General features: G+C 48.4%; 1 protein-coding gene across 3 annotated transcripts; it reads left to right on the forward strand.

The window, feature by feature from the left end:
• The first annotated feature begins 278 nt into the window (after positions 1-278).
• On the forward strand, positions 279-19500 carry CRYM (crystallin mu). Of its 3 annotated transcripts, none has more exons than XM_053276394.1 (8): positions 279-1198; positions 2753-2903; positions 3992-4054; positions 6385-6486; positions 9379-9562; positions 13423-13544; positions 15031-15115; positions 17552-19500. In XM_053276394.1, the coding sequence occupies exons 2-8, from the start codon at positions 2766-2768 to the stop codon at positions 17614-17616; spliced, it is 759 nt and encodes a 252-aa protein (XP_053132369.1). In that variant the 5' UTR covers positions 279-1198; positions 2753-2765; the 3' UTR covers positions 17617-19500. The 3 variants fall into 3 exon arrangements, with proteins under 3 accessions (XP_053132369.1, XP_053132368.1, XP_053132367.1); XM_053276392.1 differs by lacking the exon at positions 279-1198 and adding an exon at positions 1523-1893; XM_053276393.1 differs by lacking the exons at positions 279-1198; positions 15031-15115 and adding an exon at positions 1497-1893.
• Positions 19501-20849: the final 1349 nt, after the last annotated feature.

Consider the following 20849-nt stretch of genomic DNA (forward strand, 5'->3'; position numbering starts at 1 on the left):
GCTGCAATCTGGGGCGGAGGGAATAGTGCTACTGATCTACTCTGCAAGGCTGTTGTAAGCATTGCTGCAGCAGGGTAAGACATACCAAGTGCATGCCAAAAGTGTCTCAATGACCTATTCATTTGTTTATGTATTAAACACTTCTTATAGACCGCTGCCTCCAAAGACTAGGCGGTGAACAACAATACCAATAACAAAATAATAAATAAATAAATAAATAAATAAATAATAATAATAATAATATAACCTGGCAGTGGCTCAAAACAGGCAATTGAAGAAAGAAACAGAGGGTTTAATACTGGCTGCACAAGAACAGGCACTAAGAACAAATGCAATTATTAGAGCAAAAGTCAAAAAATCAACAACAGCAAGTGCCGCCTTTGTAAAGAAGCAGATGAAACCGTGGACCACCTAATCAGCTCAGCTGTTGTAAAAAGATCACACAGACTGACTGCAAACAAAGACATGACAAGGTAGCAGGGATGATACACTGGAACATCTGCAAAAAATACAAGCTACTTGTAGGCAAAAATTGGTGGGATGATAAAATTGAAAAAGTTGAAGAAAATGAAGATGTAAAAATATTATGGGACTTTCAACTACAAGCAGACAAACATCTGCCCACAATACACCAGATATAACTGTAGTCGAGAAGAAAGAAAAACAAGTCAAAATAATCAACATAGCAATACCAGGTGATAGCAGAATAGAAGAAAAAGAAACCGAAAAAATTACAAAGATCTACAAATTGAAACTGAAAGGCTGTTTCAGAAGAAGACCAAAATAATCCCAGTAGTAATTGGCACCCTAGGTGCAATTCCAAAAAATCTTGAAGAGCACCTCAGTACCATTGGGCCCACAGCTGCCCTGTCTGTCTACTCAAAAGGTGTGAAGGAACTGCTATGTAGTCAGAATGGATTCCCGCTCCTGGGAACAGGCTGGGTTGCCAGCTTGGAGGATTTTGCCTTCTATAACTCAGAGGCAGAGCATCTGCTCTGCATGCAGAAAGCCACAGGTCCAACCCCTGGGCTGGGGAAGAAGACTCCTGCTTGGAACCTTGGAGAGCCGCTGCCAGTCAGTGCAGGCATTCCTGAGCCAGATGGACTAAGGATCCGACTCGGTATGTGGCAGAAGAACACCAGCTCCGCCTGCAAAAGGAGATCCTCCCAGCCAGGTCCTCTCCCTGTAGCATCTCCAGGTAGGGCTCTGGGAGAGAAGAAGCCCGCGGAGACTTCATGGAGGAGAGGTCTATCAATGGCTACTAGTCGGAGGGCTGTGGGCCACCTCCAGCCTCAAAGGCAGGATGCCTCTGAGTACCAGTTGCAGGGGAGTAATGGCAGGAGAGAGGGCATGCCCTCAACTCCTGTCTGTGGCTTCCAGCGGCCTCTGGTGGGCCACTGTGCGAAATAGGATGCTGGACTAGAGGGGCCTCCTTGGGCCTGATCCAGCAGCAAGGCTGTTCTGCCGGTCAGCGCAGGCAATGCTGAGCTGGCTGGACCAAGCGTGCAGGAATCGGGGCTCCGAGCCGCCGCCAGGTGGTGCTGGGCGTGCAGCCCGGGCCAGCTGAGCCGTGGGCGGGCCGGCCGGCGGGAGGCAGGTCCCTGGTGGTCGCCCCTCTCTGCTGGCCGTCTGGGGAGGAGGAGGAGGAGGAGAGACGGGACGGGGCGGCTGGCCGGTCGGTGCTCCGCGCCATCCCCCACCTCGGTCCATCATGAGCCAGGCGGCGGCGCCCGCACCGGTGTTCCTGCCGGCCGGCGAGGTCGAGCGCTGCCTGCCCCGCGCCAGCCTGCTCCTTCCCCCGCTGGAAGCCGCCCTGGCCAACTTCTCCCGCGGCCCCGAGGGAGGCGTCGTGCAGCCGGTGCGCACCGTGGTGCCCATCCAGAAGCACGGCGGGTGAGCCCCGGGAGGCGAGGGGGAGGCGGCGCGGGGTCTCGCTGGGGGGGAGTGAGCGAGGGCGGCCATGAAGCAGACAGGAGAGGAGGGGTGGAGCAGCTGGGGGCCCCCAGGAGCTGCCCCCCCCCGCCCGGGTCCCTTGACCCCGTCCACTCCATTGTAGCTCCAGACCCCTGGCTGGGTCCCCTCCCTGGGAAGACGGGAGAGCAGCTGCTCTGGAGAGCTGAATGGCTGGAGGGAGAGAGACTGCCTAGGATTTGCTGCTGCTGCTGCTGCCTAGACAGGAGGTCTATACTCCTATATACAAATAGCATCTAGGGGAACCTGCAGGAACAGCTTCAGTCCCAGCTGGCAATCTTAGGGAAGCTTCCAAGGGAGGGGGGGGAAGTACCCCCTTAGAAAAGTAGTGCCCCCCCCCCCGGTCACTGGATTTTCTTTTCCGGCAGTCTCACAGATGGGGCACTGCTCGCCCGCTCAGAGATGTGCTTGGCCCTTTCTGCCTCCCCCTGGGAATCTAGGAGGCCACCTTCTACGGAGGCAGGCCCTGTTGTAGTGACCGGATCAGTAAAAGGCTGGGTGTGTGTGTGTGTGCTCCCAGTAGCCCTGTGCAACGGCTTCATAACGTCTTTATCAGCTTGGACGAGAGCCCTTTCCTGGGAGCCTGCCTTCTTGCAATCTTTGAATGTCCTAAATGCTTTGAAGTTATTGCTCTAAGAGTTTTATTTTGCTTCCATTGTGTTCGCCTGCAGCCTTTGGAGGCCGGCAGTAGATAGATTAATTAATTAAATAAATAAAAACAAATGGAGCCAAAGCTTGCTCAGGGAGCAAGGAATGCGTGCCTCTGTTTCCTCCTCGGAAGGTTTTTAGGAGTCATGCCCGCGTACAGCGCCCACGAAGACGCGCTCACAACCAAGCTGGTGACCTTTTATGAAAACCTCCAGGATCCTTCCGTTCCTTCCCATCAAGCCACCGTGCTCCTCTTTGAGCCCAGCAACGGCACCCTCCGAGCTGTAAGTCGCCAAGGGGTTGGGGCCCAGCGCCCATGGCTGAGGCTGTGGGCTTGGGAAGGTTCCCCTTCTGGCTCTGCCGGCCTGAGACAAGTTCACACTCCAGCCCAGCCCTGGTCTTAGTGGGGGTCTCCAGTGCCTCTTGGCCTCGCAGGCGTTGATGGCAAGGGGTGGGTGGGGCTGCAGCTCAGTGGCGGGGGGGGGGGATCTGCCTGGCATGCAGAAGGTCCCTGGTTCATTCCCTGGCGGCAGCGTCTCCAGCTACTCTTTTAGACAAGACTGCTGCATTAAATTCCTGGCCTGACTCAGTAGGAGGCCGCTTAATCTGCCCATTTGTCGTGCCTCCTCTGCAGGGCCTTGGCCCGTGCAAGGCCTTGCATTAGTCCCCTCCTCCTGTGTTGCTGAACTGGCCACTGTCCTTGCTAGCCAGAACACCCTCACTTGCAAGATGGCCCTGAAGCAGTGACCTTCACTCCCCAGTCTTTCTACAGCTGCTCCTAGGACCAGGCCTCCACAAAGCCACTTGCCAGTTCGCCAGGGGAGAATGTCCCCAGCCCTCTGGTCAGCAGGAGGTCCACCCAGCACCACACCCATCTCCTTCCCAGAGGTCTGATTTCCACTGCCGTGTTTGAGAAGGTAAGAAACAGCATAGGGATACAGGAAGCTGCCTCATACTGAGTCAGACCCTTGGTCCAGCTAGCTCAGTATTGTCTACACTGACTGGCAGCGGCTATCCAGGGTTTCAGGCAGGAGTCTTTTTCTTCCCAGCCCTACCTGGAGATTGAACCTGGGACCTTCTGCATGCCAAGCAGATACTCTACCACTGAGCTGCAGCTCCATCCCCTCAGGGGACTCTCTCAGTGTTCACATGGAGTCTCCCATCCAAATGCAAACCAGGGCAGGCTCTGTTTAGCAAAGGGGAGAATTCAAGCTCACTACCACAAGACCAGCTCTTCGGAGCAGCCGGAGAGGGCTCCCACTGTTTCCTACAGGCCTACCTCTGTGGGGCCCTGCTGACTGGGCATGCAGTTGTGTGTGTGGTTCCCACGAGGAAAGGCATTTGGTATTGACTGTATGTGTCTTTTGAAAAGGTCATGGATGGCAGCATTATTACAGCCAAGCGGACCGCTACAGTTTCTGCAATAGCCACTAAGGTGAGTGTTTTTGTGAAGTGGAATCACGATGGGAAACTGCTGTTGTGCTGTGAAAAGGCTTTCCAGCAAAGGAACTTGGCTCTTTGCATTCCAAAGGCTTTCCATCCCCACCCTTTATTTATGATGCCTATTTATGAGGTCTGTTGTCATCAGTGGACCCTAGATTTATGCAAAGGAGATTCTATTTGGGAATGGGATGTACAAGTGTTGCGTTTTCAGTCCCTGTGTATCTACCAAACTTCTTAAGATATGTGGAAGTGCTTTCACCATTTTGAGATTGCCATGAGTTTCAAGTAATTGCATGCAATGTAAAAAATTCCTGTCTGAAAGGTTAGCGACTCACACAATGGTGGGTGCAGACGTCCTGCAGAACCATGGTTTGTTTGGTTTGTTTTTAACGGGGCTTAGTTTGTGTGTCTGAACCCATGCCAGTCAACAAACAGTGATTTGTTTCAGTCAGTCAAACTACAATCCACAGAGTTATCAAAATAAGAGTATTTCTGCAGGAGTTAGTAAGCTGAACTGTGATAGATGTATAGTCTGTGGATTACCCTGTCTAAAGAGCTTAAAAAAACCAACTAGCTAAGCATGCCAGGAGTCCTTCCTTCACAAACCATTCTGTTTTGATGAAGAAAAGTAACTTTACAACGAGACTCTCCATTTTGCACTAGAAAAGATTTTAGGCTCAGATGTTTCCTTTGTAGCCTGGAGTCCTACAGCCTTTCTGAAGGGCTGTTATGTTTCAAACCAGACTTCAGCTGTTTTCAGCCAGCCACTCTAGAAGTTTCTTGGGTCCTTCTGAGCCAAGAAACTCAGCTCAAAGTCAGCACTTGGGGCTAGTCTTCAAACGGCTTAATACTCATTGAAGTCGAAAGGACTCCTCATGAATTCTGTGATGAGAGGTTACCTTTTCTGCTTTCCCCCATTTTTTTTAACTCCTTCAAAGTGTGTGTGTGTTATTTCAAGGGTTCTCTGAAAAGGATGTCACTGCGCTGAGTACCTCTAGATAAGAGATCCAAAGAATTCCTGGCTATTGAAAAATGCAAGAGGTTGCAACGTTTTGATCTCCTTCACTGCAGTCACACTGATGGGTGTTGAAAGTCAATCTGTTTTTATAAAGGCTTTGTTTTCAGCGGCACCAAGACATTTGGGGATGGCACCAGCCCTCCCTTGGGTCTTACAAGTTCCTAAATCCTGGTGAATTGCTAGAGGATAAGCAAGTGAGAAATTCCCCTGGAAACCACAAGCATCAATAATGTACATAGGGGTGTGCATGGAACCAGTATGCCCCTTTTGATGTGAGTTCGAACCAGACTTGAATGGAACTAGGCAGGTTCGCTTTTGCCCGCCCCCCTTGAACAGACCCCCCTGGTTTGGCTCAAATTTGAGCCGGTCTGGGGGTTTTAATGGGGGAAATGTTCTTTAAAAAAGAAACTCACTGCTTGCAGGGGGCACTGCTGTGGCCGTGGGGTGTCTCTGGTGGTTCCCACTCCTCCCGCCAGCCTCCCCCAGTCTCAATTCGGACCAGTTTGGGCTTTTTTTGCCTGTCTTTGGCCTATTCTGGGCCTTTTTGCATTGACCATTTTGGAAGTTGCCACACATGCGCACTGGTGATCTACATGGCTTGACCCAGCCACACAGATGGCCAGTGTACATGCACGGCAGCCTCCAAAAGGCCCAGAATGGGCCAATAACAGCCCAAAATGGCCTGAACTGGGCCGAATTGAGACTGGTGTGGGAGGCTAGCAGGAGGAGGGGGAACCACCGGAGATCTCCCCCTGCGGCCACGGCAGCGCCCCCCAGAGGTGGTGGATTTTAAAAATATATATATCATTTTTCCCTCTCATTAGAACCTCCAGACTGGCCAGGATGTGTGTGTTTCTGGCTTGAGTTTGAGTTGAACTGGGTCTGGTTCGGCTTGAGGGCGAGCCCACAAGCCCAGGTTCGATGGAGAACCAGCTCGAATCCGAGCCAGTTTGCACATCCCTAAATGTAACTACACCTTTTGGATTCCTGGGGTGCACAACCTTGACCCTCCACTGTCATTGGACTGCAGCTCCCATCAGCCCCCCAACTATTGGCAAGAGATTTATTTTAGGTGGAGCCCTAAGTAAGGAGTCAGCAGAAGTCCAATTGAGCAGTGTTATCTAGAGGCTGGGAACCAATTTCATGAGGGGAAAGAATGGCTGGGGTTTAAAAAGCATGATGTTGTAATTAACATCAGACGTGGGCGTCCAGGGAAACGAGGCCATGAACTTTAGCACAGGCCAGAGTTGTTGATTTGAAAGGACCACGTTAATGAACATCTCCTCTCTTGGATACATTCTTAGTACTTAATGCCGGCTGATTCGGAAGTCTTGTGCATCTTGGGGGCCGGCGTTCAAGCCTATAGTCACTATGAGATCTTCACGGAGCTCTTCTCATTTAATGAGGTAAGAAGCCCAATTAAACCCACAGAATGCTGTTTTGTTTTGTTTTGTAGCTTGTTAGTTTTTAGCCTGCTTACTGAAAGGAAGAAGGCTTATGAGAAAACCACCTCTGTGTATCTGTCCTCCTTTAATAACTCTGAGCGAGAGAAGGATGCCTCCTTGTCTTGAGGCAATTATTAGACTACTTCTGAAGAAGCCTGCCTTGGATTCCTCAGAGTTCAGCAACGATAGGCCTGTCTCCAACCTTCTGTGGTTGGGCAAGATAATTGAGAGGGTGGTGGCCTCCCAACTCCAGGCAGTCTTGGATGAAACTGATTATTTAGACCCATTACAGACTAGCTTTTGGGCAGGCTATGGGGTGGAGACTGCCTTGGTCGGCCTGATGGATGATCTCCAGTTGGGAATTGACAGAGGAAGTGTGACTCTGTTGGTCCTTTTTGACCTATCGGCAGCTTTCGATACTATCAACCATAGTATCCTTTTGGAGCATCTGAGGGGGTTGGGGGTGGGAGGCACTGCTTTGCAGTGGTTCCACTCTTACCTCTCGGGCAGATTCCAGATGGTGTCCCTCAGGGACTGTTGTTCTTCAAAATCTGAACTTCAGTATGGTGTCCCTCAGGGCTCCATATTGTCTCTGATGATGATTAACATCTACAAGAAACCTCTGGAAGAGATCATCAGGAGATTTGGTGCAGGGTGTTATCAGTATGCTGATGACACTCAAATCTGTTTCTCCATGTCAACATCATCAGGAGAAGGCATAACCTTCCTAAATGCCTGTCTGGAGGCAGTAATGGGCTAGATGAGGGATAACTGAATCCAGATAAGATGGAGGTACTTATTGTGCAGGGTCAGCATTCAGGAGATTATTTTGATCTGCCTGTTCTGGATGGGGTCATACTTCCCCAGAAGGAACAGGTGCACAGTCTGGGGGTGCCTCTGGACACAAACCTTTCCCTGGTCTCCCAGGTTGAGGCAGTGGCCAGAAGTGCCTTCTATCAGCTTTGACTGATACACCAGCTTCATCAGTTTCTTGAGAAAAATGACCTCAGAACAATAAATAGTACATCTGGTCGCCTCCAGACTTGACTACTGCAATGTGCTCTATGTAGGGCTGCCTTTGTATGTAGTCTGGAAACTGCAGTTGGTCCAGAATGCAGCAGCCAAGTTGGTCTCTGGGTCATTTCAGAGAGATCATATCACTCCTATTTTAAAAGATCTACACTGGCTGCTGATAAGTTTCTGGGCAAAATACAAGGTCTTGGTTATAACCTATAAAGGTCTAAACCCTCTAGGCCCTGGGTATTTAAGAGAACATCTTCTTCACTATGAACCACACACCGCCCATTGAGATAATCTGGAGAGGTTTGTTTGCAGTTGCCACCATTGCTGCCCCGAGGCTTCCTGCTGAAATAAGTCTCCCCATCTCTGACAACTTTAAAAAAGGCAGTCAAGACAATTTGTTCACCCAAGCCTTTAGTTAGATACTGTTTTAATAGTTTGATGGTTATTAATAGTTTTAACATTGATATAAATTTTAAATTATTGTAATGTTTTAACCTTTGTATTTGTTGTTTGTCTTGTTTTGTTGTAAACCGCCCAGAGACTTGGGTTTTGGGTGGTATACAATATGTTAATAAAATAAAATAAATAAATACATAAACAGACAAACTTTGGCATTCACAGACCAATAAAAAACAATTTCTCAGTAAGCCATTATAGAAACCTCTGAAACGTTTCAGCCACCAGGGCTGTTTCGGATTTCGGAGGCAGCAGGGGTGCTCCCTTAAGGGCGGGGGAGGGTCCACTTACCCTTCCCCCTGCATTTCCCTTGCCAGCACTCCGTTGTATCAAAGCCCCTCGGGGCAGCAGCGTACCTCCCTGCTGCCCCGTTGCTGTCCTCGGCCGGAAGGGACTAGAAGTACCGAGCACATGTGTGCACCGAGGGGCTTTGATACAACGGAGCGCCGGCAGGGGAAATGCAGCAGGAGGGGTAAGTAAGAATGTGAGCCCTTTGGGGACAGGGTTCCATCTTATTTGTTTGTTATTTCTCTGTGTAATTGACCCTGAGCCAATTTTGGAAGGGTGGTATAGAAATCAAATTAATAATAATAAAATAAGAAGTGCACCCTCCCCCGCCCATAAGGGAGTACCCCCACCGCCTCCGAAACATGGAGGAGCGGCTCCAGGCACATCCCTATTTCTCAGCACTTGGGACGGGATTCTTGGGGACCCCAATGGGGGCATTTCTTTTCTTTTCCAATTCTTTTCAAGATGGCAGCCACTCAAAACGCCCCCTTTTAACCCATGTACTTACAGTTGGAAACAAACCAAATTCACATGGATTGGGCTGGGAACCTCAATGGGTTGGGTTTTTGGGTTGTTTTTTTGCCAATCCACCATCTTGTTTCAAGATGGCAGCCACTCAAAATATAGACAACACCCCTTTATAATCCATGTGCTGACGGTCAGATACAAACCAAATTCACAGCACTTGTGTGGGGGGCTTTGGGGACCCTGTCTAGGTATTTTCTTTTTGCCAATCGGCCACTCAAATTATGGACAACACCCTTTTGTACCCCTTGTGCTGTCAGATACCAACCAAATTTACATACACGGGAATGGTCCTTGGTAAGTGTCACCTTTTTAAAAGAAGTGGAAAGTAGGTTCCATTAGTTCTACTTGGAATACATTGTTTTAATCACATTCTTTTGAGCAGCTTCAACACATGTACTCTTGAGACCACATTATTATAACGGCACTATTGCCCTGCAGTCCTTATCTCTTCTTTGCCCCTCAGAGAGCAGACTGAGGGGGGCTTTAAGATGTGACCATGACAAGATTTTACAGGTTGTTAATCGCTGGCAGAATTAAGACCCAATTTTCCCCTTAAAGGTAAGGATCTGGAATCGCACCAAGGAGAAAGCCGAGAAGTTTGCTTCCTCAGTTAATGGACCAGTCCAAGTGTGCTCTTCTGCTCAGGAGGCTGTTACTGGGGCAGATGTGATCATAACGGTGACAATGGCAACAAAGCCAATTCTGCATGGAGAATGGGTGAAGCCTGGAGCCCATATCAATGGTAAAGGAGACTTTGGGGTTGAGTTTTCTTTGCTACTGCTAAAGTTGCAAGCATGTTTGTTGGTATTAGTGAGCCTTATATGTTTCAGTTGTGACATTTGAAGGGGAGGAGAGTTGGTCTTGTGGTAGCGAGCATGAGGTCCTCTTTTTCTAAGCAAGTTCCACCTTGGTTTGCATTTGGATGGGTGTCCCTTAGAGGATGGGGCTGTAGCTCAGTGGTGGAGCATCTGCGTTGCATGCAGAAGGTCCCAGGTTCAATCCCTGGCAGCATCTCCAGGAAGGTCTGGGAAAGATGCCTTGATCTGAGACCTTGGAAAGTCCCCACCAGGCAGACTAGACAATATTGAGCTAAGTGGGCCAATGAGCCGACTTGGGACAAGACACCTTCCTGTGTGCCTATGGGAGGAAGATATCTTTTGGAGCAGCTGTGTTGCTACAAGGAGAATCTTGTGCATGATGGCATGTATGGTGTAGTGATTAGAGTGTCGGGCTAGGACCAGGGAAACTCGAGTTCAAATCCTATGAAGCTCATGGGCCAGTCACTTCTCTCTCAGCCTAACCTACCTCATGGAGTTATTGTGAGGATAGACATAACCTTGTATACTGCTCTGGGCTCCTCAGAGGGATAGAAGTGTAAACATGAAAAATGGAGACAGGGAGTAGGCCATTTCAGGTAGCAGTCTCTGCACTCGTAATGTTCGTACGGATCCATCCTTAGTGGATGTGAGACCACTTCCCTTTAGTTAAGCTGCTGCTGAAAGATACAATTAACACAGGACTGTGAGGTCTGCTCTCATAGGTCTGCATCATGTGTGCGTGTTAAATCACAACTATCTACCGTGTTTAATTAACTTTAGCTAAAGGCCTTGCTAAGGATTAGCCAGCTCAGATTAACAAGCTTTAAGAAGACTATCTAAGTTAAATCAAGGGAATGGTAATTTGCTCTAGGTAATGATCGTAGACATCCTTAAGCGGAATTAAAGTCCACCGAAGTCAGTAGGATTTTCTTCTCTGTAATGTGTCTAGCAGCCACCTAATGGTGCAGTGGGGAAGTAACTTGCCTAGGAAGCAAGAGGTGGCTGGTTCGAATCCCCCCTGGTATGTTTCCCAGACTACGGGAAACACCTATATTGGGCAGCAGCAATCTAGAAAGATGCTGAAAGGCATCATCTCATACTGCGCAGGAGGCAGCAATGGGAAACCCCTCCTGTATTCTACCAAAGGCAACCACGTGGCTCTGTGGTCGCCAGGAGTCAACACCGACTTGATAGCACAACTTTACCTTTTCCTTAAATGTGTCTAGTATCAGGGGTATAAGAAGAGTCCCAAGACTGTCACACATTCTGCAGGAGTTACTCAGTCTAGAGATTTAATCATCCTGTTAATCCTTCCTTCAATTGCAAGATCTTCAAGGGAGGCATTACGTCGTTTCCAGCACATGGCTCCATTCTCCAATTACTGCTTTAACCACATGCATATGAATGTGTAGGATTTCTCCTCTTTCTCAGCCCATGGAAATGGCTCTTAATTTTGCTATCAGCCTTCCCACTGCCTTCATTTTTCAGACCAGGCCCTGCTTCAGTCCCTTTCTGGCTGTGCAAGGTGAACATCTGTCACTAGAAGCGGGGCCTTCTTAGCTGTGGCCCTGAGCTTGTAGAATGACCACCCTCTGGATATGAGGAAGTGTTCCTCCTTGCTTGCCTTATGTTGCATTACGATTTTAGGATTGGAGTTTCTTACCAATATTTCCTCTCTGTTTATTGTAAGATTTGAACAGAGATGTCGCTTTGCTTGCATGCTTTCCTATTTCAGATCACCTTTTCTCCTTTTCTTTTCTTTTCTGTCTGCCAAGGAGATAGAAAATGATTTGTGGGAGCGGTCAAGGAGAAGGGTCAGTTCCACATTTCATTAGCATCGGACCAATTTTTTTCATTCTCAGTGCAATGCTTTGTCTGAAGCATTTTTCATCTCCAGCTGAGATGCTCTCCAGGCGGCCACAGGGGACAATAGGTGTCCTCCTCTTCCGAGTCCCCACAGACGCAGAAGGCTGCCTCTCCGAGTTTCCCCCCTGCAGTGAATCATTTTTAATGCTTGGGTACACTTTCAGAGAAGTGCACGAGTCTCTTGCTTCTTTGTTTGCAAACCTGGACAAGAGAATCTTCCGAGCTGGCTCCCTGTTGCCGTGTTTATCTGTTCAAGAGCGGGCTGATGAGCGTAAGAACTATAAAACTTGGATTGAAAAAACAAGATCTTCCTGTTTTTTGCAAGAGACTTGGACAAAGAGCACATGTTCAAAGGCTTGTCCAGATAATTAACAAAAGCCTGCCCCAGGATATTTTTACCCTTTGTAGGACAATTCTATGAGCCCTGATCCCATTCCAGTAGCATGGTATTTCCCTCCTGCGTAATTGAAGGTTAGCAGTATCGTCGCTGCAGGAGAGTCAGACCCCTACTCCTTATACAACTCCTGAAAGGAACACCGAGGAAAGTATTGTTAAAAATATGGATGCTAAAGGCGCTGTCCAATCACTCAGTCTCTTTCCATGTATCGGCTGCCTTAGGACCCTAGCATGACTTGAAAATGCATCTTTTCAGAAACATTTTGGTTTTTAAATGCTGGGAAATTCTGATATCCCTGGAACATTGTGACAGAATTGTGTGAAGACTGGACTGGTGGGGGTGGTGTTTTTGTTTGAGAAATCATTTATTTCTCCTTCCGGCAAAGTGCTTTGCTTGTTCCATTCATCTTTACAATACCCTTGGTCATACAGGTACCATTGTTCCCGTTCTGCGGATGAGGATTTCTAAGGCTGTGACATACAGGGATGACCCCAAGAGGTAGTGGGTGCTCCTCCCCTCGAAAAATATTTCCGTTTTGCTCCCCTGTCCACCAGACTGAAAGCGTATAGCAAAGTGTTGGGAAATACAGTCATAAGGCTTGTGTCCAGGCAGCAGCCATGTCAATTCTACAGTTAAGGTGGGAGGAGAGGCGCATAACCATGGGGGAGCCGGGAATGGGGCCAGACAGCTTTTCTGCCCAGCTCCCAGACAATCACTCTCCGGATGAGACGCTGGGGGAAATTCCATCTGGAGAGTGATTATGTGGGAGCCGAGAGCCAGCTAGAAAAGCTGCCCTGCACAGCTGCCGGCTCCCACACGATCACTCTCCCTCCTCCTGCCTTGATCTTTGAGTTCATCGGGAGCGTCCTGCCCTGCCTGGGCCCTCCTCCGCTGACCCTGTTTCGGACCATGTGAACAAGCCTTATGACTGTATTGTCTGACACTTTGCTAGAAAGCTGCAGGTCACGTGAACAAGCCTAGCATATTTTATGGTCCTCTAGCTGTATTTGCTCTTGGATCGAAATAAACATCGATCGATTGATTGATTGATAAGGTCCAATCGCTTGGATTCATTATTTTAAAAGGCCTCTGTTGTTTAAAGAAGCCTCACCTACTCCACCCCAGAACAAGCCGCAGAAGACAGTGCAGCTGGGTAGGGAGGAGACGCTTGAGTTGCCAGACCTCTCCAAGTATTTAATGTAGAGCAGAATCCTCGCTCCCCTAATAATGTTCTTTGCCACCCCTCTGCTCCCCACCCCCCCAACTAGTTTTTTTGAGAATCACTCCTGAGGCCCTAATAATTTGCCCAGGGCCATGTTGTGAAAGGGTGGCTGAGCTGGTTTTTTGTCCAGCATCTTCACCGTACCGGTAGAACCTATTGCCCGAGTTGTGTAAGAGTGACTCAAAATCAATGTTTAGTTGTTTGTGAATGAACTGTGGTGATGGGGCTGGGTGTATCCCCCCGCCCCAACCTTTGCACCTTTGTGTATTCACAAGTTAATTTGCTTTGTCTCTTCTTAGCAATTGGGGCAAGCAGACCTGACTGGAGGGAGCTGGATGACGAAGCGATGCGGAACTCTGAGTTGTACGTGGATTCAAGAGAGGCGGCGCTGCGTGAATCAGGGGATGTTATCTTATCAGGGGTAAGGAAGGGGGGGTTGTGTGTGTCTCCTTTTAGCAAGACATTTGGGCTGAAACCTTGAGGTCTTTCCCCAAACCATGGGGAATGGAGCTGTGAGCTCAGTGGCAGAGCTTCTGCTTTGGTGCAGAAATACCCAGGCTGGCAGCAACTCCCAGTCTCCAAGTAGGACTGGGAGATGTTGCCAGTTAGTGTAGACAATAGTGAGCTAGATCCACTGGTTCAACGTTTTTAAATTTATTAAAAAGGTGCCCCTGATTAACCATCAACAGACTCACGATCCTTAAAAATGACTTTTAATACAAGTACTTTGAAAAACTGCAGATGACAAGGGCCATCTTGGAAGAGAGAGATTCTTCTGAGTGAGAGTTGAGAGGAATGCCTCTTTGCCAACAATGCCTGCTATGACACATGCATGCATCGTCTAAAAATAGAGGCATTCCCCCCTCACACAGAATGCTTCTGCCAAGATAAAGCCTATGTGATACATTAAAAATACAGAAAACTTGCTCTCATTTTTAGAGCTGTTGTTTTTCACCGGTGTAAACACAGGCTGCCTTATATGGGATCAGGCCATTGGTCCATCTAGCTGTATTGTCTACACTGTCTACACTGATCTCAGTTACTGTCTACACTGTACTGTACACAGTACTGTCTACACTGATTCTCAGTTGCTCTCCAAGATTTCAAGGGTCTTTCCCAGCCCTACCTGGAGATGTCGGGGATTGAACCTGGGACCTTCTGCATGCAAAGTGATGCTCTACCACTGAGCTGTAGCTCCATCCTCATGAAGTCTCCCATCCAGCCACTGATTGGACCTAGACCTGCTTAGCTTTAGGACAGTAGCTGTAGCTCAGATCATCCCCCTACTGCTATGTGGGTGTAGTGGATGCAGCTTCAATCAATACTCAAACAATTAATCAGCTAAGATTTCTTTTAATTGGGTGAGAGCCCTAGTCTTCTTTCTGTATTCCAGGCAGCATGACAACAGCACGACAAATAAGACGTGATTGGGATACTGTATTCCCTTTGTTCGTGTTTTATGGCCATCATTCTTTTGTCTGTTTTGCAATGCTGCCTCCCTTTTAGAACTCTTTTTTAAATCTATACCCAGGGCAGATCATGGAGATTAGAAGATTCTCTTTGTGGAATTTCAGAAGATTGAGTTTGTCTGTTAACTGCCCTCTAAGTCCATGAACATTCTGCTCCATTTATTTGCATCTCACTCCATTGAGTTTTTGCCCCCTCTGGTTTTTTTCTTCAGATATTTGTGAAACTGACTTATCTGTAGGTGACCTCGATAAAAGATGGCAATAGGAGGACCAGCAGTGGCCTAGTGGAGGCTGTGTTGCCAAGGGGCAAAATACATCTGCAGCACTAAAGACAGGGTACCTCTTGGACACAGAAAGGTGTTCGTAGATGGTTCCTAGATCTCGGAATGTGGACCATCCAGATCTACGAATGATAACAACTCTGTGTTTGTTTCACAGGCCAAGATTTTTGCAGAGCTGGGTGAGGTGCTGTTGGGAACGAAACCAGCCCTGCGTGAGAAAACCACCGTTTTCAAATCGCTGGGTAAGAACAGCCCCCTTCTATGCATCCACGGCAGGGCCAGACAATGCCATCTTGTTTCATGGGGCTCTCCTTGCCTGGGAACTCTGGCGATTATCTTCGAGGCAGCTGTCCCTTCCTCCTCCTTGAAGGAGTAATTACGAGTGAAGTAATTGACATCAGCAGGGAAACAAAGATGGGTGGACAGCCTGCCAGTCTTTCTGTGCTGCTCTAACTCTCATCATAATTGTTTTCCTCCAGGCTTTAAAAAAAATTAGATTTGTATCCCACACTGCCCTTAAGGCTGAGGGTAGCTTGCAATTTAAAAAAACTGGAGAGAGAGAGGGAGAGCTTCTCTCTAATGATTCTGAAGAACCCCAGACTGTGTTTTTCAGCAACCCAGGGTGAAATGAATTCACAGCGAATTCTCAAGATGCAGCGTAGTGATTTTTGGTGACATCTACCCTGCCAGAGAGGGAAAATAGGCGAGAGCATCACTGCCCTTACAGCTCTCTCTGTGTTGTCACTCCTTCCAAACAAAGAGGGTAAAATTGCTGTCATTTCTGCAGAGAGGAAAGGGTTAGGGTCAGGTTTAGGGTAACAATGAACAAATGGTTGTAGTCTCTCCATGGAGGAACTTTGAAGGGCGTTCCTGCCCATTTCCACTTCCATTCCTCTATTAACATTGCTAAACATAAACATAGTTGTTGTGTTTTTTTAAACTTTTAGAAGCTTTTAAAACACCCTTGCAAGTGTGGCCACTGCAGGCCCCGATGGTCAGGTCAATGAAAGCATGATAACACACTGAAAGCTGAAAGTCTTGCAATGCTCTCACCTACTTTCCATCTCGTAGGTTTCACAGGAAGCTGCCTTATACTGAGTCAGACGATTGGCCCATCTAGCTTAGTATTGTCTTCCCTGACTGGCAGCAGTTCTACAAGGTTTCAGGCAAGAGTCTTTCCCAGTCCTGCCTGGAGATGTTGCCAGGGATTGAATCTGAGGCCATCTCTTTGCAAAGTAGGTGCTCTCAACTTGGCTGTCTCAGTACCAGCCCTCTCTAGGATGGAAGGTAAAGCAGTGTCGTCGAGTTGGTGTTGACTCCTGGCACCCATAGAGCCATGGTTGACTTTGGTAGAATACAGGAGGGGTTTACCATTGCCTCCTCCTGCACAGTATGAGATGATGCCATTCAGCATCTGCCTATATCGCTGCTGCCCAATATAGGTGTTTCCCATAGTCTGGGGAACATAGCAGTGGGAATTCAAACCCGCAACCTCTTGCTCCCTAGGCAAGTTACTTCCTTGATTTGCCATTAGGTGGCTTCTCTAGGATGTAGATCTTGTCAAAAATCACAATGAGCATTTGTGAGCACCCTTTAAGGCTGTACCATGAGCTAGATAACTAAGTGAATATATATGCAGTTTTCCTAATGTTCATGGTGTATGCATGTCAGGAACCCACCCTGATGCCCCTCCCAAGTCCAGGGAGGTGATTTGTTTTATATCATTTTATATCAACTTGGTCTCTATGTTCTGGGAATTTATTAAGTTATTATTTTCTTTCTCTGCCACCGTATAACTACTTATTACCCTGCTCTCAGTACTTAACTCCTTGGTCACGTAGCCTTGCAAGCGCAGGATAGGCACATATGTTCAATGCATAAAAGAAACAAGGCTTAAAATGTAGAACAAAATAAGAATAAGTTTGTTTACGAAGGATTGAAATAAAAATCTCTGCAAGGCAGGGCACATCAACTTCTCTACAACGTTGCTAAATAAGATGGCGGTTGGACGCAGAGTGCTTTTTCCTTAGGGAGGTCTGTAACTTGGGACAGAGGTATTTAAATTTGGTTTGCAGACTTGGTGAACCCACACCTTTCTTTCTGTTACCAGGAGTTTTCACTTCTGGGCATCTTTCTCATTCAAGATTTCTTTCCCAGGCTTAACACCCCAGATTTATAGAGCACTGCACCAGTGTACTGCTAGTTCTACAGTTAACACACACTCACCAGCCAAGTCTCTCACAAACCCCTGAACAATCTCCCTTGTTCAGTTACCACAGGAAATCAATCTCTCTCTCAACTACGTTCTGTCCAGCCTCTGTCTCCTAACTCCCAGCTCCAACTCTCTCTCTGAAACCAACTGTCCTAAACATTCCATGCTTGGTTGCTATGGCAACTAACTCACACACTCTCCATCACTCCAGCTTCTGCATGTATGTTTCATCACAATGCCTACTTTACGAGCAACAAACAGATGTCCTGGAAGGTTCTCGGGTCATCATACAACACAATGTATTGTGGCTGGGGATTATGGGAGTTCTAGTTCGGCAACAGTTGGAGTGCCAAAGGTTGCCTATCTCTGCCCTATATAACCCCCTGGGTCAAATAATTTGGAGTTTTCAGGTTTTCTATGCAACTGGAGGACTGACATTGATTTTCAGTTCTGCTGTGTGTTTCAGGGATGGCAATTGAAGACACCGTTGCAGCAAAAATGGTCTTTGACTGCTGGTCAGCTGGCAGCTAAAAAGGAAGATCTGCTAATATCCAGAGCGAAGAAACAATCAAGAAAATAAAGTAGCATTTAGAGTGGATGTTCTTTCCCCACAATTTCTTTGATCAGAAGAGTGAACACTGTTAAAGACTGTAGCCCTTACTACCTGGGCTGGTTCAGATGTAACACGGAACCAAGATTGGATCTTCATTATGTGTGATGGCCCGTAGCCTCGGGTGTGTATGCTTCTCCCTCCCCTCCACCATGAGGGAAGGAAGTTTTCTACCTCCGATCCTGGCTTAGAACAAGCCAGGATCTCTTGATATGCCTGAGCCAGGCAATCCTGTCTTATTCTAGCCATGATTTCAAAATAAACCAGGATCTGAAACTGGGATTGTTTACCAGCTTCAGATCTGGCTTAAGGTGGGTTCACACATAATGTGGCACCTGAGGCCCAAACTCCCACAGCCTTGAAAACACACAAGCCTACTTCTCGTCTCGGTAACGATATGCCAAGGTTGAGTTTGTCATATGAATCCACTAGTCTTGGCAAATCTTTCTGTACTCATGGCAGGGAACCTGACATATGTAACCTAACTTTGAAGTGAGGGACAGATGTCCAGTTCCCTGCCGCAAGTAGGGTAAGATACGCCAAGACTGGTTGATTCATATGACACGCTCGGTCTTGGCGTATCGTTACCAAAACTGAAAGTAGAGTCCACGGTGCTGCCAGGGCTGTGGCAGTTCGCAGTAATCTCAGGCGCTGTGTTATGTGTGAAGCACTCTTATTTTGAAAGTGCAGCCAGACTAAGCCAGAATTGTCTGATTCGGGCATAATGAGAGACCTTGGCTTCTCCTAAACCAGAATCAGGAGTTGAATCCTTCCTCCTCCGACACATACCCAAGGCAATGGGGTGTCATGTGAAGCCAGGATTCAGTCCCAGCTCTGTGCTACATCTGAACTGGCCCCTCCTTGTCTTTCCTTGAGGAAGGAAGAATTAGAATAGATGCAAGAACTGGGTAAGTTAGGCATGCCTAACTTTTGTACTGGCAGTAGCCCATCTTTTTCTGAGTATTGTTTGGTAGTAAGACAGAGTCCGGGTGGGTCCTGACGCATGCTGGTCCAGAGCTCAGTTTCTCTTCTCTACTTGTCTGGCTGCGGTGGGAGAAGGTGGGACAAACAGAGTGGAAGCAAGATGGTGGCCAAGTCCATGGCAGTCAATCATGCTGGCCAGAGGAGTCCTAGGACTGTGAGGAAGCAATAGTCAGAGGGTAGGGCAAGAGTCCTACTCAAGTCTGGGAGCTGGGCACACTCCATATTCTGCTCATATGCGAGTTAAAAGCAAGGTTGGGGGCACCCTTGACGATCCTGTGCTCATCAAGCAGCAGTGGGGCCGGAGGACTTTCCCTCCTACCTCCTTAAAGAGCTGGGAGCTGCTGCTGGGAGATCCCTCCACCTAGTACCCAGGAGCGACACCCAGCTTTTTACGGAGGTAGGAGGGAAAGTCCTCCAGCCCTGCTGCTTCTTAGCACATGATCATCAGTGGTGCATCTGACCTTATTTTTAACTTGCTTACGGGCAGAAAATGGGAGTTTGCCCAGGCAGCTCCCAAACGTAGGTAGGAGGCTTCCCCGACCCTCTTCATAATGGAGTGAACCAGCCTGTGCTGGATGGACCAAGGGTCTGACTCGGTAAAAGGCAGCTTCCTAGGTGCCAGTGGGGATTTTTGCAGAGAACCAGCCGGTGGTGGTTAGGGTCCAGGAATCGGTTATCTTCAAGGATGAATCTGCTCTGAGAGTGAATTATTGGTATGCTTTATTGCCCCAGGAAACACTCCTTGCCTGAGACACCTTTGTGCTTTTGTAGACCTGTTTCTATTTCAAAAGGAATATCAATAAACAAATTTCTACTCCTTATGAATAGGTCCAGAGTGGTCATTCCTGGTAACCCTTGTTGGGGGTCTCACTGGGGTTCGGAATACAGGGTATTCATGCCTAGCTCAGGCAGGGAAGGGGGCAACGCAAGCCCACGGAAGGAGCTCTTGGACCAGCAATCAGCTGCTGTCAACAGCTGGGGATATAGCCAGCAAGAGCCCCACCCCTTCCTGGATCTCCCAGCCCTGCATACGCACAGCCACACAAGAAACGAACACCCTTCACCATCAGCTACAGCCACTGACCCTGCACCAGCCACAGACGCTTGGAGCTCTAGGGCTGGATGGGAAGGTGCTGGGACCGAGTGCCAGTGCCCAGCCCTGCAACGAAATAAATGGAAAATGAAACTGGCACATGAAGTAAGACCCACATTAGAGGAGGGAGGGTCCTCCTGCCTTGGTTGCTAACTTTTTAGCACTGCGCACTCAGCCACAGGCTCAGGTAACACACCAGGGATGCCCTGCAAGATTGTGTTGCAGCTCCATCCTTGTGACTTGGATAGCTGCTTCCCCCTCCCGTTTCATTTCGGCTCTGCAACAGATGCGCGCTGTGGGGCACACCGAGCAGGTCGAACAGTAGGCAGCCTGGGGTGGGGGTAAATGAGCTGCTAGTGTGGCTCATCCCGACTCGCCTCTCCCAGCCCTGCCTCACTTGGCCTTGTCAACCAACTGCAGCCACAGTTACCCCAGATGCATGGGCTGGTGCTCCGCATGGTTTCCCAACCCGGGCAAATGAGCAGCCCCCACATGCCTGAGCTTAACACAGCAGCGGAGGAGGAAAGCAGAATGAGGCCGCTGGGATGGCTGCTGCTGCTGCTCCTGTATACTGCCTAGTCCATGAGCCAGACCCACACACTTTGGCCATCAGTAAAGGTAAAGTGTGCTGTCGAGTCGTCATGACCACAGAGCCCTGTGGTCGTCTTTGGTAGAATACAGGAGGGATTTGCCATTGCCTCCTCCCGCGCAGTGTGAGATGATGCCTTTCAGCATCTTCCTATATCACTGCTGTGCAATATAGGCGTTTCCCATAGTCTGGGAAACATACCAGTGGGGATTCAAACCAGCAAAATCACAGTGAGTGTTCATCCCCCCAGATGGTACTGACCCCCAGCTGCTTTGTGGACTGGAAGTGTCTGTTTCCAGTTCTTTATGTGGCCCCACCTCCCATGTAGGGGATTGCCTGGAGAAGCCCCAGTTGCTGCCCCCATCACGAAAGTGGCAAAGTGGCCCAGGGTTACTTCCTTGTGTGAACCATAGGAAGGCATTGCTTGCTGTTTCTCCAAAGAATCTCCATGTAGACAGGGATTAGTCCCTTGAGCTGCACAGCAGCTC

This window comes from Hemicordylus capensis, chromosome 13 (assembly GCF_027244095.1).
Source record: "Hemicordylus capensis ecotype Gifberg chromosome 13, rHemCap1.1.pri, whole genome shotgun sequence".
NCBI lineage: Eukaryota > Metazoa > Chordata > Lepidosauria > Squamata > Cordylidae > Hemicordylus > Hemicordylus capensis.